General features: G+C 33.0%; 1 protein-coding gene across 6 annotated transcripts in view; it reads left to right on the forward strand.

The window, feature by feature from the left end:
• The window catches only part of Src64B (Tyrosine-protein kinase Src64B), a 57,258-nt gene extending 41,911 nt beyond the window's left edge, over positions 1-15,347 (forward strand). For all 6 annotated transcript variants that reach the window (XM_076479392.1, XM_076479390.1, XM_076479393.1 and 3 more), the window contains 4 exons: positions 3,613-3,872; positions 4,388-4,541; positions 12,498-12,629; positions 13,472-15,347. In XM_076479392.1, the coding sequence (XP_076335507.1) occupies positions 3,613-3,872; positions 4,388-4,541; positions 12,498-12,629; positions 13,472-13,686 (761 nt within the window). In that variant the 3' untranslated portion in view covers positions 13,687-15,347. The remainder of the gene's footprint in view (positions 1-3,612; positions 3,873-4,387; positions 4,542-12,497; positions 12,630-13,471) is intronic.
• The last annotated feature ends 2 nt before the right edge of the window (positions 15,348-15,349 follow it).

Here is a 15,349-nt window from a genome sequence, read left to right on the forward strand (position 1 = left end):
CTCCTTTGCCAACCCCAATCATTGGTTCTGTATCTCATACTTTATATCCTCTATCTTCATACCTGGCTTATTCACAGTTCTTGGTGAGGAAATCTGACTTCTCCTGTTAAGATGCTTTTCATTTGGCTCAATCCATCCATCTTTCCTTTATGGAAGGGTATCGACAAAAACAAAACATCTTTAGCACATGGACTCAAGCTCTAGGATTTCTTACTGCTTGTCCTACAGTTGCTGGTGTCTCTGAGTTTTTCATATGGTTTTTTGGCTGGGGGTCTTCCATCTCCTCGATTTCAGGTTATTGGACAGCTTTATCCCATACCTTTTATCTTTTCTGTTGCTGCATACTTACTACATCAAATCTGCTCCTTCTAAATTTGTTGACCTCATCAACCAGCTCTTCTAGTTTGGGATTTTAATGTGGTCCTTCATTTTCATACTTTTATCTCTTTTTGGCCTGTATGCAATGACAGAACTGATTTGTTCACCATTAATGTTACATGCACACATTACCACCTTACCTATCTTCTCCTTTATTTGGATCATTCCTTCCTTTGCAAAACCTCTTGGGATGGTGACTCCTCCTTTTATTCTTATTTCTTATCTCTATCCCTGTCCTGAACCTAATAGACTCCTTTGCATACCTTTTATTGTTATATTGCCCAATGGCATCCTTCCATGGTTTCCATTCCCATCTCTTTATCTCTTGACAACCCTCTTCATCAGGAGATCTTTCCCCTTAAGCCCTCACCAGTTGGACTCATCATTTGATCCTGTTGGCTTATTCCTCCTGATCTCCTTCCCTCCATACTTTGTTCTGTGTTATCTCTCATCAAGTTCAAAACCTCACCTTTTCTCTTGCTTCTTTGCATTTATTGGCCTTTGAAGGATATTTCTACAATCAGGCATGTGGACCTAACCCTAATGCATTCATTTTCCATTATTTATATCATATCATGATTTGAGCTTCCTTTGGTTTTTGCCTTCCACCTGAGAATATACTTCAAAATTAGGTGCGACTCTGACAATGGGTAAGTCTTTATTAATACTTTTCTTTCTGTCAGGAGTCCATTCTTTATATCTTCAATAAATGGATCTCACTCTCTGGTGAGTGATACTTGACCAGGTATTATTTTAACTCTAACAATGCATTATTTGCCATGTTGATAGTGCTTTCTTTTCCATGACTTTGCATGCCTTCTTCTCTGAGATGGGGTTTTCACAAGACCACTTGCAGGTGAATAACCTCTTAATATTTGCTTCATAAATTAGTCCACCTCAGATTGTACCATTGATGGGCTTCATTGGTAAAGCAGAAGGGGATAGTGACCTATTCCTGCCATACCTTTATTGAATAAATCAGTATGGTCTGCTTTTCAAGATAGGGTTTCGTGATCAATCATTCCACTGTCTCATTTGGTTTCACTAGATAGTAGATAGGGACAGTGGGAATCTCATTAATAGTTGTATTCTGCTGGTGTGAATGATGTGATATCCTCCAATCTGCAATTAACCATACAACAGAGTTAGACATCAAAATTCAGATCACCCCTTTGATTGGGAGCTCTCATTCTATTCTTGCATGGATATCAGTATCACATGGGCTGGATTTGAATTGGAATGAACCAGTGAACAAAAGTCCTCACACAGGTTTCAGGTTGTCTATCTTCCTCACTCTGTTTCTCCTTCTGTGTCATGGATTGTTCTGGTTCAATCCTTAGTTTTCCATTACTCTCTTACTACTTTGATGTTATTGCCCTTTGGATGGTTCTAACCTGTTTAACAGTGGCAGGCATTGATTGCAAGTGATAGACTTCTTTTGGATACCACATATCAAATTCATGGATCGATAGAGCAGGGATAATCCAGTGTCATACCCAAGAATCAGCATGATTGTTAGTTCTCTGGTTCTTGGATTTGAGGTGAAAACAGTATGATTCTTTTAGTATTCTTACTCAAATGTTGGTACCCCATGAGGAAATTTTGGATGAAGCTGACTTTCCAAATATGGTCCTCCATGCTGTAGTCCCTCTAAACCATGAGAAGCATACTCACTTACTGTAACATTTTTCTTGTTGTGGGATTCTGTTATTGTATCTTTCTCTGATGAGGATCACTTTCTCACCATATTTTCTCTTAATTGGGTGTGCTCCTCTCATTTTCTACCTTTATTTGTTAAACATTCCACAAATGAGCAAAGGATATACATGGATCAGAGGTGATGCAGTTTTCCTCCATAGGTCTGGCTCTCTCATCTACAAAGGTATCCTTTGGATGCTTTTGTGGGGTATGTTCTTCCCTCGCACTTGTCCCTCCTCCTAATCAGTGTGGGATATTCGCTAACCTTGTGAAAGAGGGGAAGTATTATATCAAAAGTTATAATTTTCCTATATTGAAAATGTACTACCGAATCTATGAGACTTTAGTCCACATTTACTGGACTGCACAATGCAAATTTAAAGCTTAAATTACTGTTTTGCACATTTTCAGTTTATTGCTCATTGCTGTCTATTATGCAAATTTAATTTCTTTAACCAAGTTACAAACAGTAATCAGTAGGCCTAATTATTTATTTGCTGTGATGTCAATCAGTGCTCAATTTGGGGTCTGCTTTTGGGGAATCCCTACAAAGATGTTTTTGTAAAATACCTTTGTTCTCTAAGTGATTGGTTGAAAAGTTTTACCTTTGTACAAACCTCAGTGTCGAGACAATTCATTTGGCACTGTTTAGAAGTTGATGAGTCTAGCAGCTTAAGAGGAGTTGTCTAATACACACATACACAGACAGACATACAATTATTATACTGATATGTGTTATTTATAGAGATGATAGGTCTGTCATTAAAAATCTGCCAAGTATCATATTGTGTGTGGATGTAAGTGTTGCAAGTTGTCTTAGTGATAAAGTAGTTGGTTAATTTTTGTATTGGTGTGGTAATGGATGCATTGTGATATTAGTACCTATATTGGTCAATGCCAACGTAAAGTTTATTATATTTACTAGGTTTTTGTGAATTGATGTTCTAATGTGTACATAGCTGCTGATGTATTCATGTATCCAATATTTTTTTTAATAAATTATTTTGAATAATATCTGAAGATAAAGTTTCCAATGAGGCATAATTTCATCATCTTTAAATGTTAAATGTAGTTGGCTTCAAGGAAACATTGTCTATTTGAAACCTTGAAAGCTCTGACACTTGAGCTTTAGGTAGTCTCTTCCAGTGTGCCTTTCAGAACAGTTACAAAGTTTTGATTTATTGAATCTGTCATAAAGTTTTAGCATTGTGGAAGTAATTTAATTTTTTTCACATAGTTTTTGAATAATAAATTTACAATAAACTTTTAGAGCTTGCACAAATTGGAAACATTAATCTGCATATTTCTGAGTGAGCTGCATTATGTTAAGATAATTTTTAAATTGGTGACTCTTCATGTGTTTGGATAATAATCTTTTTGTGTGGTTAGTGTAAAAGTATAAGCATATCAGACAAAGAAACTACTAAGTGTATGATACCATGGTAGTACATTTATTGTGAAGGAAAAGCTTAATAATTGAACAGAACTCCTACTTTTGAATATAATGATATATGTAATAAACATTTTGTTTGACAGGTTTATGGAAGGGTACTACAGATGTGGCTATTAAGACTTTGAAAACTGGCACAATGGATCCAGCAGCATTTCTCCAAGAAGCTGCTATCATGAAAAAGTTTCGACATGAGAAATTAGTATCTCTGTATGCTGTTTGCTCAAAAGAAGAGCCAATATATATTGTTACAGAATACATGTCCAATGGGAGTCTGTTGGAATACCTAAGGAACAAAGAGGGAAAGGATCTAAAGTTGCCTGCTTTAATTGACATGGCATCTCAAGTAGGTGAAAAACTGGTGTCATGTTTTTGACAAAACTAGTTATTTTTTGTTCTTTTTTTGCAGAGATATGGTGATTTCATTCCCTTCAAAAAGTGATACTGTGTAGAAAGTGTACAGAACATATTGCTTATAACAGAAAGAAAAACACAAAGCAAATGATTTTCTAATGTACATAGGTGTCAAGTTAAAAGAACATTTTTTTTTGTAACATACCATTTGGCTATATATTTCTTCATACAAGTGAACTTAGTATGTTATTTCTTTCCATGCTGAAGTACTTTGAATATCTTGAAAAGTAATGCATGACATTTAATGAACAAAAAGCAAAGAAATTAAAAGCATTTTTTTAGCTAAGTAGTTTTAGTTTTTACATGTATTTTTATTATATTTAAATAGTTCCATTTGTTTGTCACTAGTGAACAGATCTGTTACTTCTAGTGAAACTACAGAATTTTAGTAAAATGCTTTTCTAATATTAACTGAATTAATAGCAAATATTTATATCTATCTTAAAGATAGCCAGTGGGATGGCCTACCTTGAAAGCAAGCAGTTAATTCATAGAGATTTAGCAGCACGGAACATTTTGGTTGGAGATCAGAATGTTGTGAAAGTAGCAGATTTTGGACTAGCAAGAGTCATAGAGGATTCAGAGTACACTGCACGGCAAGGTTGGTTTATTTCTGAATTTAAATCTGATTTTTAGACTGTTCTTTAGGCTAGTTAGTTTTATAATAATATTACTTAAAAGCCATGCATTTACTTTACCGTGCAAATTATTATTTCATTCTTATTTGTAAAATATTCTAAGTTATCATTATGTTATAATCTTATTGCTTTGTAAAATGTATATTCAAATGCAAAGAAAAATTTTAATTTCTATTTCTAATTCTATATTTATCACTATTCTTTATTTCTTATGTGAGACTGCAAATGGAAGTTAAGACTGATAGACAGTGTATCCCCACTGCTATGTGGGTCCTACCTTTTTTAGTCACCTCCAAAACCTAGGGTACATTTAATCCCACATTGTAGCTTGTACCCTGGGAGGATCTTTTCAGTTGATGCAGTGTTTTTTTTTAAATTTGTTTTTGTTTCAGCTTGTTTTTGAGTTAAAATAACAAATTACATATCATCTTAACTTTATGATTATCTGAAATACTTATGTTGGAATATTACTTTAGTGTGTTTATTTACTAAAAACACTTGCATTTCATTAAATAGATAGAGGAGTATATCCAGAGAAAATGTGTTGCATTTGTTAAATTAGTGGAAATTCAGATTTTTTTTTAAATATTGCCTTATGGGATTAAGAACTTAAAACATACGTAATATCAAAATATGAATTATTAGCTTTGATTTTATGCTACACTAATTGCTATAATATAAACAAAAATTAGTTTAATAAGATTTTGAATGTGACTGAAACCTTGTGTCATGCATAGTAAAGAATATTTGGGACAATATGAGTATAACTCACTACATTATGAGTTACTGATTTGCAATAGAATTTCATGTGGTACTCAGACAGCCTCTCTTGGTTGAGCTTCAGCCAGTGTACTGTGCAATGTTCATTACTCTTTGCTGTGTATTTTGCCTTATCTATTATTTATTGTGTTCTAACTGTTATTTAACTCTTACAAACACAGTATCTAGAAGTTATAAAAAAGGGAATGAAGTTGTAAGACTAAAGGATTAAGGCATGCACCTTAAGTTTGGAGGATCCAAATAGTTTAAATAAGACCCAAAAGAGAATAAAGCCTACTAAATATCCTAACTTGAATGAAGCATTGTATAAACAGAAGCACGTTTCTGGTGTTAACAGAATGATGCAGCAAACCTTGCACAGCACCTGAACATTTAAGGTTTATAGCAAGTAGTGGCTGGCTGGTCAATTTTTAGGCTTATCACAGCTTAGCAAATGGAAAGGTTGTAAAAGAATCAACAGGTGTTGATCATAGCAGCATTGAACTCTTCAGAAAATAGCTGGAGAAGATTATAGAAAGTTTGCAATTCCTGATGGCCCAGATGTACAGTGAAGATGAAACAGGCCTCTTCTGGAAGACTGCACCTAGAAACACACAGACTGCTAGGCATGAGCCCCACCTACCTATTAGGAAGATGGCAAAGGATCAAATTGCCATCAGAATGTGTCAAAAATTTAAATTTCTAATATTGTTATCGATAAGGTATGCAATTGGTGCCTTTTAATAGTAGTAATTATGTGAGTAAGTTTCAGGCTTCTAAAATTATATCTTGTACTTAAAATATCCATAATCAAAGTATATGAGAAATTAAAGTACCATAACATTAGATATGCAATATTCAGCCAATTTAGGAGTTTTATATCCTAAATTACTTAGAACTAACCATGAGGAAGTAGTTGCATGTCAAGTTTTACCCTTCCACTGGGCAGTAGAATTAGTGAATTATTTATCATTTCTTAGTATCAGCTGTTTTCATGATTTTTCAAGTTTGAAGTTTAGATTTAATGAATCCCTTCCTTCTGCAGTTACCACAAACAACTGCTGAAGTTTTTGTTACTGTTTTAACATGCCTTTAAAATGTGTGAGTATGAAGTGGTATGCTGAACTTGTCATCTTGATTAATGAAAGACTCCAACTGTTAATTACTTATATTTTTGTAAGTGGTGGCTCCACTCTTTCATTCTCAATCCACGTGAATAGATCGGTATTAGATTATGGCTTCCGTGTTAATATCTGGAACCAAAAACTGTCTTGTGCTAGAATTTGAGGTCGATTCACCAGCTAATATTTTATGAAGAACAAGTTGTCTCATAGTCTTAGATTTACCTCCAAAGATTCAAGCAGGAAATTTTCTGGGTGGATGGGCAAAATATGAATTTCTCTGGATTATTCTATCCACCATATATTTCTCTGATTCAGGAAGTAAACATGATTTTCTTACAAGTAGAAAAAGATGCTGTAGCTGCATGAAGGATTTTTCTTGATATTAAATTAAGCTGTTGCATATATTTCAGTTACACATACCACTAACAAACTAGGCTTTTTGGAGGAGTTAGCAGTTGCAATTTGGAGGTGCAAAATCCTGTTTACTGTTATTAATCAGCAAGAATGGTTCATTATCCCAGGATCACATAAAGGAAGTTCTTATGGACAATGATCTGGCTCTGCATCACATGTTACTTGTACTAATATCCTCATGATGGCCACTTTTCAAAAATGGCTCTGTGATTTCAACTGAAACAAAGTTTACGGAAGGCAGTGATTCAAATCTTTAGTTTCTTTCCAAGAAAACCAGAAAAAATGGACAATCCTAGTAACTCGTATGTATGAAACAAACAAATTAGCCAATGAATAAGTGTTCCTAAGTGCAACTCAAAAAGCTACATAATTCCAGGTTTTTCCCAGTATTAACATATGTTCTGTCACAACCTTCAGGGACTAAATGATCTGATGAAATTTTATCTTCAAACCACTGAATGATAGAATTTTTTGTAACTTCTGTTGTCTGGGTGTAGAAGTGTGGTCCATGAAAACTGGTTCAGATTTATTGACCAAAGTTATGTGCTGTTCCTTGGCCACATGTTTATGATTTTTTTGCCCATTTTTAATGACATTTTTAGTTATCTTTTCTATCATTGAAGTTGATAGATTTAATACAGTTTGATTCATCAGAAGTCATTAATGTTTTTCAGAAGTTTTCTTATTCACATCATTTATTGTTTTTATCAACAGTCTTAGCATTGTTATTTTCATGAATAATGTTCATATCTTCCAAAGCAGCTGAGGTAAGAGCTGTAGCAATTCTATCTGAAATACAGTACATTTCAGCTTTTCTCACTACCTTTGGAAGCAGTGTCCTCATTTATTTATTTACTTGAGGATTTCAGTGTAGAAAATGTAATGTCATCAACACCAGAATATACTAAGGTTTACATTTTTAAGTCCTCGTGGTTATTCTCTGCAGTAGATATTTCACCAGATGCACTGGGTACTGATAATACAGAAGATAACATAACTTTTAAGTACTTAGAAAGATGAGCTTTATTTTGTTCTTTACATTCCTTTTTTCATTAAAGTTCTTGGTATTTCTGCCCATTAAACATTCAGAAGTATATTTTCTTTTTTGAGTACCTTTTTTCCAGTTGGACAGTGACAGAGGGTTCCTTGTTTGCATTTAGATCCAGCAATATCAAATAGTTTATATTGGCTTTGTCTTTAAATTTTGTAATATTTCTTTGTATGTCAATATATTTTTATGCTACTTGTACGATTTTTAGTAGTTTACAATAATCGTTCATGATATCATAAAAGTTTTTTGACAACTTGTTTGTATGGTACTGTGGGAATGCTTGCACTCCTATATTTGTTTGACATTGTGAACAGCCTCTTTGCACAATCATATGACATTGGATGAACAGTTTCCATACTTTTAAGTTGATGTTTGTTCAGTCAACATTGTTTTGTAATGGATTCATAGAGTGAATAGACATTTAGCTGTAATTCACTAGGATCTTTCCAAATATGGAAAAAACAGACTGTCTTAATTTTTGACATTAGAATGTTAAAATAAATGCAGATGATATTAATCAACTGATCAAATCCAGATAGAGCTTACACAATACAATATAATACTGCAAATATAAGAAGCAAACGTATGCATATCCAGTGATTGATACAAACTACTACTGAAAAACAAGTACATAAAACTAGCATAGCATACATTTGTTGAATTCTGGTTTTAATTGGCTGAAATGATAAAATAGGCAGAGTTTGCAGATCCCATGATATGATGACTCCTTTGAACCAGCTGTTTTCACCAGCGAATTATATACATAATTGAAGATATAATTAGAAGTTTCATACTGCATTAAGATTAATTCTTATTATAAAAGGTAACTGTTGAACATCCTGCTGATTAGCAATTTTAAAAATAAAATATTTAACCAAGTAAATTTGATGCATACTAATCTCCATTCTCTGCTGTGTGAATGCAGATAGCACCCCTGACTGCAACCATTGTTTGTGGGCAAGGCAAGGAAACCAAGAGCACTCAGAACATTATAAACAGCTTATCAGTGATCTACTGGTGAAGTAAAACTTCATATATTTATATATAAATAATATATATTATTTCAGTTATATATGTATTCTATACATATCAGAACACTGATATGGTGTTCTAACACTTTGGAAAACTTTAAAAAATACAAAATTCACAATACAATATTCAACTGCGCAGAGGCTTGGAAAAGCCTCAGTGTGTGTACTCATGGTAATGTATGGAAAATACTCTTCAAAGACACTGAGGTTGATGTAGATTTTGTTGGATTTGGGACTGAGGGCACTGTGAACTTGCTACACCAAGGTGGCAAGACATAGGTGTCAGAAGATAACATTGTGGAGTGACTGGAGAAGAAGAATAAAGAGCAGTGCATTTTGTTATGATACAGAGGAAGAGATAGTGGCTAGTGTCTCTCAGAAAGGGACAGAAGAGTCAAGTGATGACAGTGAAGATGAAAATCCTGCTTCAAAGCCCCAGATCTTCAGTTATACTTGGACAAGGCCTTGAAATCAACTGAATGGTTGCCTGATTTGACAAAAACACTATGCAATTTTGAAAGATATTAAGGCAGATGTCATCAAGTGTCAGCACAACAATTACAAACGGGGAAAAATATCTGACTATCTTTAAACCCCTCACTCTAATTAGTAATTATGGTTACACCAGAACTTTGATCAAATGATATGTACTTAAGGTGTCATTCAGATTGAAATTACATTTTTGTCTTTCAGTAATTTTATTTCTGATGTTTAAAAAATATTTTCAACAGTTGTCAAAGACTCATCATGTAAATTGAGGAAGAGAACACGTAACTTGTGTTTCATTAGGCCTAAACATGATCCTTTTTACTGAATAAATAAAAGTGAGCTGTATTTGTGGCATTGCTTCTTCTCACTGATATGGTGTTTATCACTTCTCTCATAAACAACTGTACTTATTCAGTGTTGCCCTCTTTCTTCAGAAATGTTTTTAACATGCTACAGGCTTTGGGTTCCTATGATTAACATGGTTCAACTGCATCTTGCATGTATATCATCATGTGACAACCCTCTACAAATAGGAGTGTGGCACACCCTCCTGACATGCGACTCTCTCTGCTCAATTATAATGAACTATCACTTTTCATTTGGTAGTGCTGTTGTCAAGACGTTTCTTAACTTGTGCTCTCTTGTGCATTTTTTTTAATCCAATACAAAGTGTTTTTTTTGTTGTTTTTTTCACTGACATTTCCACTTCAAAAATGCTATTACTTAATTCCAACAAAGTTACCCAGGCTTCATATGATGGTACTCAACTGAGTTATTGTCTGCATTAATACACTAAGAGATTTATTATTATATAAAGTGACATTTGTTGGGCTTCAGGTTCAGGGGCTAACACACATTTGGAATATGGTCTGCCAACTTTAAACAGAAACACTGTTGTAGTTTTCTTTAATATTTTTGATATAAATATTATTTTTTTTAATTATTTGGTTTCAACATCATATATTTAGTTATATTTGTACTACAACATAAAATTAGGCTTAACATACATCTTTGTAATTTTAGGCTTACATGTAATTCATCATAGTGGTAAATCATAACTTAGGTTAAATATACTGTTTTCTCAACAAACACCATCTACTAAATTTTCTATTGTCAATATACATTTACCTAAGTTTAAAATGTAGCAACGTTTTTCTTGTCAGAATTAGTGATATTTTATAGTTCTTACAATTAATTTACTTTCTGAGGACCTCTGGATCCTGGGGTCTCTAACTTTCTCCTAGTATGGCTCATTTTTCTCATTAAACTGCCAGACTCATTCTGGGTTATGTCTGTTTTGTCACGTTCTTTTCCAAGGCTTCTATTACTGAACCTACTAAGCCTACTTCAGTTCTTGTTTAACACATATCACAGTTTTTTTTCTCTTCTTTTCTAGACATTTTGGTTCATGCTGGATTCTTTTTAACCTCTCTTTTGAGAGATGGTTCTGGCATGCTTTACACTCTGGTTGTTTTGCTCATTGTTTGTAAGCTTACAATCAGGTAGATTGTTTTTTTGTTTTCTTGCTTCTCTGCACTTTGAATCTCTTTTGTCTGTAATTCTTTCCCTTTCTCCCTAGCCATGTTTCCCATCCTTCATCTTCCCTTGTTGCCTCTCCTACTGGCATTGGCCACAACATACCACCTTTCAGAAGCATTCCACCTATTTTCTTGGTTTTTTTTGTGAGATATTTTCCTCCTCCTTACCTCTGTGTTGGGATAGTAGCCATCTTCAGCTTTTTCCCTCCTCAAGTGGCTTCTTTGCTTTTGGAATTTTTTATCTTGTACCAAGTTCATTTCCCTTCCACTTTTAATCTGGACTTATGGAAAAAATATCTTTTTTTTTTTCAACACCAATCCATTGTTTTGAGGGAGGGTGTACTTCTATGACATTAGCATTGCATGGGCTATCTATATTACTACATTTAACCTTTTTTTTTCATTTTTGGCTGCTAGTTTGTATGTTTGGCTACTGCATTCTTTATTCATGATCCATGTCTGGCATCTTCCCATCATTTATCTGTACTACATCTAAAAGTTCCTTCTTTTGTAATGGTTCTTTCCTTTTTTACTATATTATTTTTTATCACACTCTGGTGAGCCATTTCTCCAAGACTGTGGATGCCCAAGGTTGACATTTTGTATTCTTATGTCCACATTCCTATTCTTCATCCATTGTGGCAATATCTTAGGTTTATTTACCATGAGGTTGGGTACTGGATTTTGTGCCTTGCTCTTCTAGCTTGTTTCAGATCTTTGTCTTCGATGTCTCATCCATTTGCCTTCACTGTCGAAGTATTCAGACAGGATTGGGACCTTTGTATTGACAAGAAACCCACATGAAGTAAAACTGTATCTTAGGACAGCTGGTATGGGTATTAACACTTTTATTAAGAAAGCAGAGAAAAATACTTTCCTTATCTCTTTCCATTAGTTGTCATCTTCAGGTGATTTCATTCACCCTTATCACACTGTCAGGTGTTTCTGATTCTCCTTCCTAATTTAACAGATTTAGTTTTCTCAGTTTCTTCAGCTTGATCTGTTCTTTTCTTTCTGGACTGATTTTTCCTATCTTCTACTTTGTTTTGTTTCCTTCCATCTTTATTCCTGGTCAGATCAGAAAAACAGCATAGAAAAATTAAAACTTCTTTGACTTCAATTGTTAAAATTAATTACCAGATCTTGGGAGGTTGAAAAAAGGATTCTTACCATTTGCTAAAAGGTTATGAAGTTCTGAGCCAGTAAGAACAACAAAACAATAGTAGTATTTCAGTCAATTCTTATTTTATGAAATTGACATTATTTAACCCATATTTATTCTTGTATGTTATAAAATTGTGTACATGTTTTATATTTTGGGTAATTTGACTAGAGGAGGGGGGGATAAGATTTTTTTATTGTAAATAATGATGTGTAATCTTCAGTTACATTAATCAAGTTTTAAGTCTTAATACATGATGTTGTAAACAACAAAAGTTATTATTTTTATTAGTATTTCTTTATTTTTTTGGCATTTGTTACTTTTTTATACTTATTATTTCTTGTCATATAGGGGCAAAATTTCCCATAAAATGGACAGCTCCTGAAGCTGCATTGTATGGCAAGTTTTCCATCAAGTCAGATGTTTGGTCTTATGGAATTCTTCTGTATGAACTTGTTACACATGGCCAAGTACCTTATCCAGGTATAAATTTATTATAATTTTAGAGACTTGGTGGTAGGTATTTGTTTAATTTGGGATGTTGAATGTGTTTATAGTATTCTGTTCTTTAAAGATAGAGGTCTTGTGTTCAAGAAGATTGAAATTGTATTTTCATTTAAGATAGGTTAAACTGAAAAATAACTGAAACTGCACTTTCAACTTTTAAGGAAAAGTTAAGTTTTATACTCATGCCCCCTAGTGGCTTAGCAGTAAGTCTCAAGGCATATAATTCTAAAAAAAATGTTTGAATACATGTGACAAGCAGAACACTGGCAGACCAATGTATAGTTACATTCTTAACAAAGGCAAACTTCTGCCTAAGATAGAGAAGAGTGAACTCTGACACCAAAGAAATATAATTCATCTATCCTATTAATAGTAAAGTGTCTAATTGTATGTATAAAAAATGCTTCTGGATTTTCTGTAAAATAAAGAAATATGATTTTTGTGTTTAATAGTAGTATATTATTCATATTTATGAATGTCTTACAAGGAGTTCAGTAAAATTTATATTTTCTCCTTTTTCTTTTATTTTTATATGATTTAGGTTTAGGTTTTTTTATTGTTTTATACATTTATGTTTTATATCATACTAATATTCAATAACTTAAAGCCAGAAATACATTATTAACTGATTTTTTTGTTGTTGTTTATTATTGGTCATAGTTGTGACAAAAAATATAAAATCAATTTCTGTATACATTTAGCTAACATTTGATGAACAAGGATAGTTTTCTACTATCCTTGTTCTTCCCAATTTTATTATATTTTAATAAAAAATTATAATTTAACTTTAATTACTTGATGTTTGAAACATTTTCTAGGTATGCAAAATCGAGAAGTTATTCAAGAAGTTGAACGAGGTTATAGAATGCCTAAGCCTACAAACTTTGAATGTCCTGACACTGTGTACAGTGTTATGCTACAGTGTTGGGATGGTGAGCCAGACAGAAGGCCAACCTTTGAGTTTCTCTTTGGATATTTTGATGATTACTTTGTATCAACTGAACCCAGTTACAGAGATGCTGAAGAATTTTAACCAAGAAGACTTTAATGCATTAAGTCAGCATTTGTTTGCTACTCATCTGTAAAGCAGGTTGAGTAATATCTGCAAGACATTGAAAACTTTGGAATCAATAGTTGAAATTTTGTTTTGTGCATCGAAAGCATTGGTGCAATCCATTATTTTTGTGAATGAGAAAACGTTACCTATAATCTGCCATATTGCATCTTTCCGTCTTTCAGTGGGTGGGAAATAAAGTGGATTGAACCTCATATGAAACCGGGGGCCTTTCTGATGCTCAACACTTTGTAAGAAAAAAATATATATATAGTTTTTAAATTAAGGCAGATTTTTATAGTATGGGTCCCTTACCATATATCTAGCACTGCTCAAGACAGTGTTCATTGTAATATGGTCTGTTTGAATATTTGAGTTTTATCATGTCATCAGCTACATATGTAATTATTTCAGACTCAAACTATGCCAAGGATAAAACCCAAGAGTGTTAACCCCTTGAGCTCTGGGGCTTCCATCAAGCCCAGCCTATCATATGACAAGGAAGATAATCCCAGGCCTTAAAGGGAAAAGAAATGAAAATATTTAATTGTAAGATAAATCTAATCTTAATGTATGAAGTCTATATATGTATATATTCATACATACACACAAAAATGTATTGGAAGTCTTGAGTGTAACCATTTGTGAGAAATTATGAAGGACTATGAATGATATTTGTAGAACAGTGTAATTTTTTTAATTGAGTGATCCTTATTTAACCATCTAATACAATCATGTGTAAACAGGAAATGATTTTAATTCAAAATCTTAAATAGCATCTGTTCTTATTTTTACTCCAAATTATGCTTGTTTCTTTTTTATAATTCAGCATTGATGATACAGATGCCACATCTTTGTCTTAGGATTTAAATTGTAAAGAAAAATAGCTTATTTGTTCTTACTTGTGTAACAAGTTAACTAAGTATTTTGAGATAATACAGCATGAAAAAATAAATACACCCGGTCTTTATTTGTAAAGCATTTTGGTGTTAGACATTTGTTTGAAAAAGAATATACACAAGTAATAGTTAACATACTTGCAAATATTGGGAAGAAAAGGTTCCATCAGAAATGTACCTTGTTTATCATATTTGTAATCCTTTTTCTAGCTGTTCTTATCAGTAGGTAGATGTTTCCAGCTTATGTTTTTAAGTTGTGGAAATCTTTTAATAAGTTGTTGCCAGGTAATGGAATGCCCATTTATTATTATACTTCTTTAGGGTTCTGCAAGTTTATTTTTATCTTTCTGAAAATGAAGGAAAATAAGTATTGTACCTCAGTTACATCTTTTACATGAAATGTTTAATTTTTTTGTAAAAATATTTAAACTGGTTTGGAACTACTGGGTGCCATGATGGTATTTTAAAACAATTCAGGCCTATCAGTAAGTTCAGGTTTTTCAAATCAGAGTTCTGGTTAATATTGAATCATAATATTAATCATGAGTAATTATGTTAATATGCAATACAAGTTTTGTAACAAAACTTGCATAATAGGAAAAAAAAAGTGTTTTGGGAGGTTGGCATTAAGTAGTTTATGCTAAAACTATTATAAACGTTGTTCCAAGCCTTTTACAGTAGAGCTTCATGTAAAGAATATTTCTTCAATTTATGATAAACAATAAAGCATTTTGGAATAACTG

The sequence above is a fragment of the Tachypleus tridentatus genome, chromosome 13 (assembly GCF_004210375.1).
Source record: "Tachypleus tridentatus isolate NWPU-2018 chromosome 13, ASM421037v1, whole genome shotgun sequence".
Classification (NCBI taxonomy): domain Eukaryota; kingdom Metazoa; phylum Arthropoda; class Merostomata; order Xiphosura; family Limulidae; genus Tachypleus; species Tachypleus tridentatus.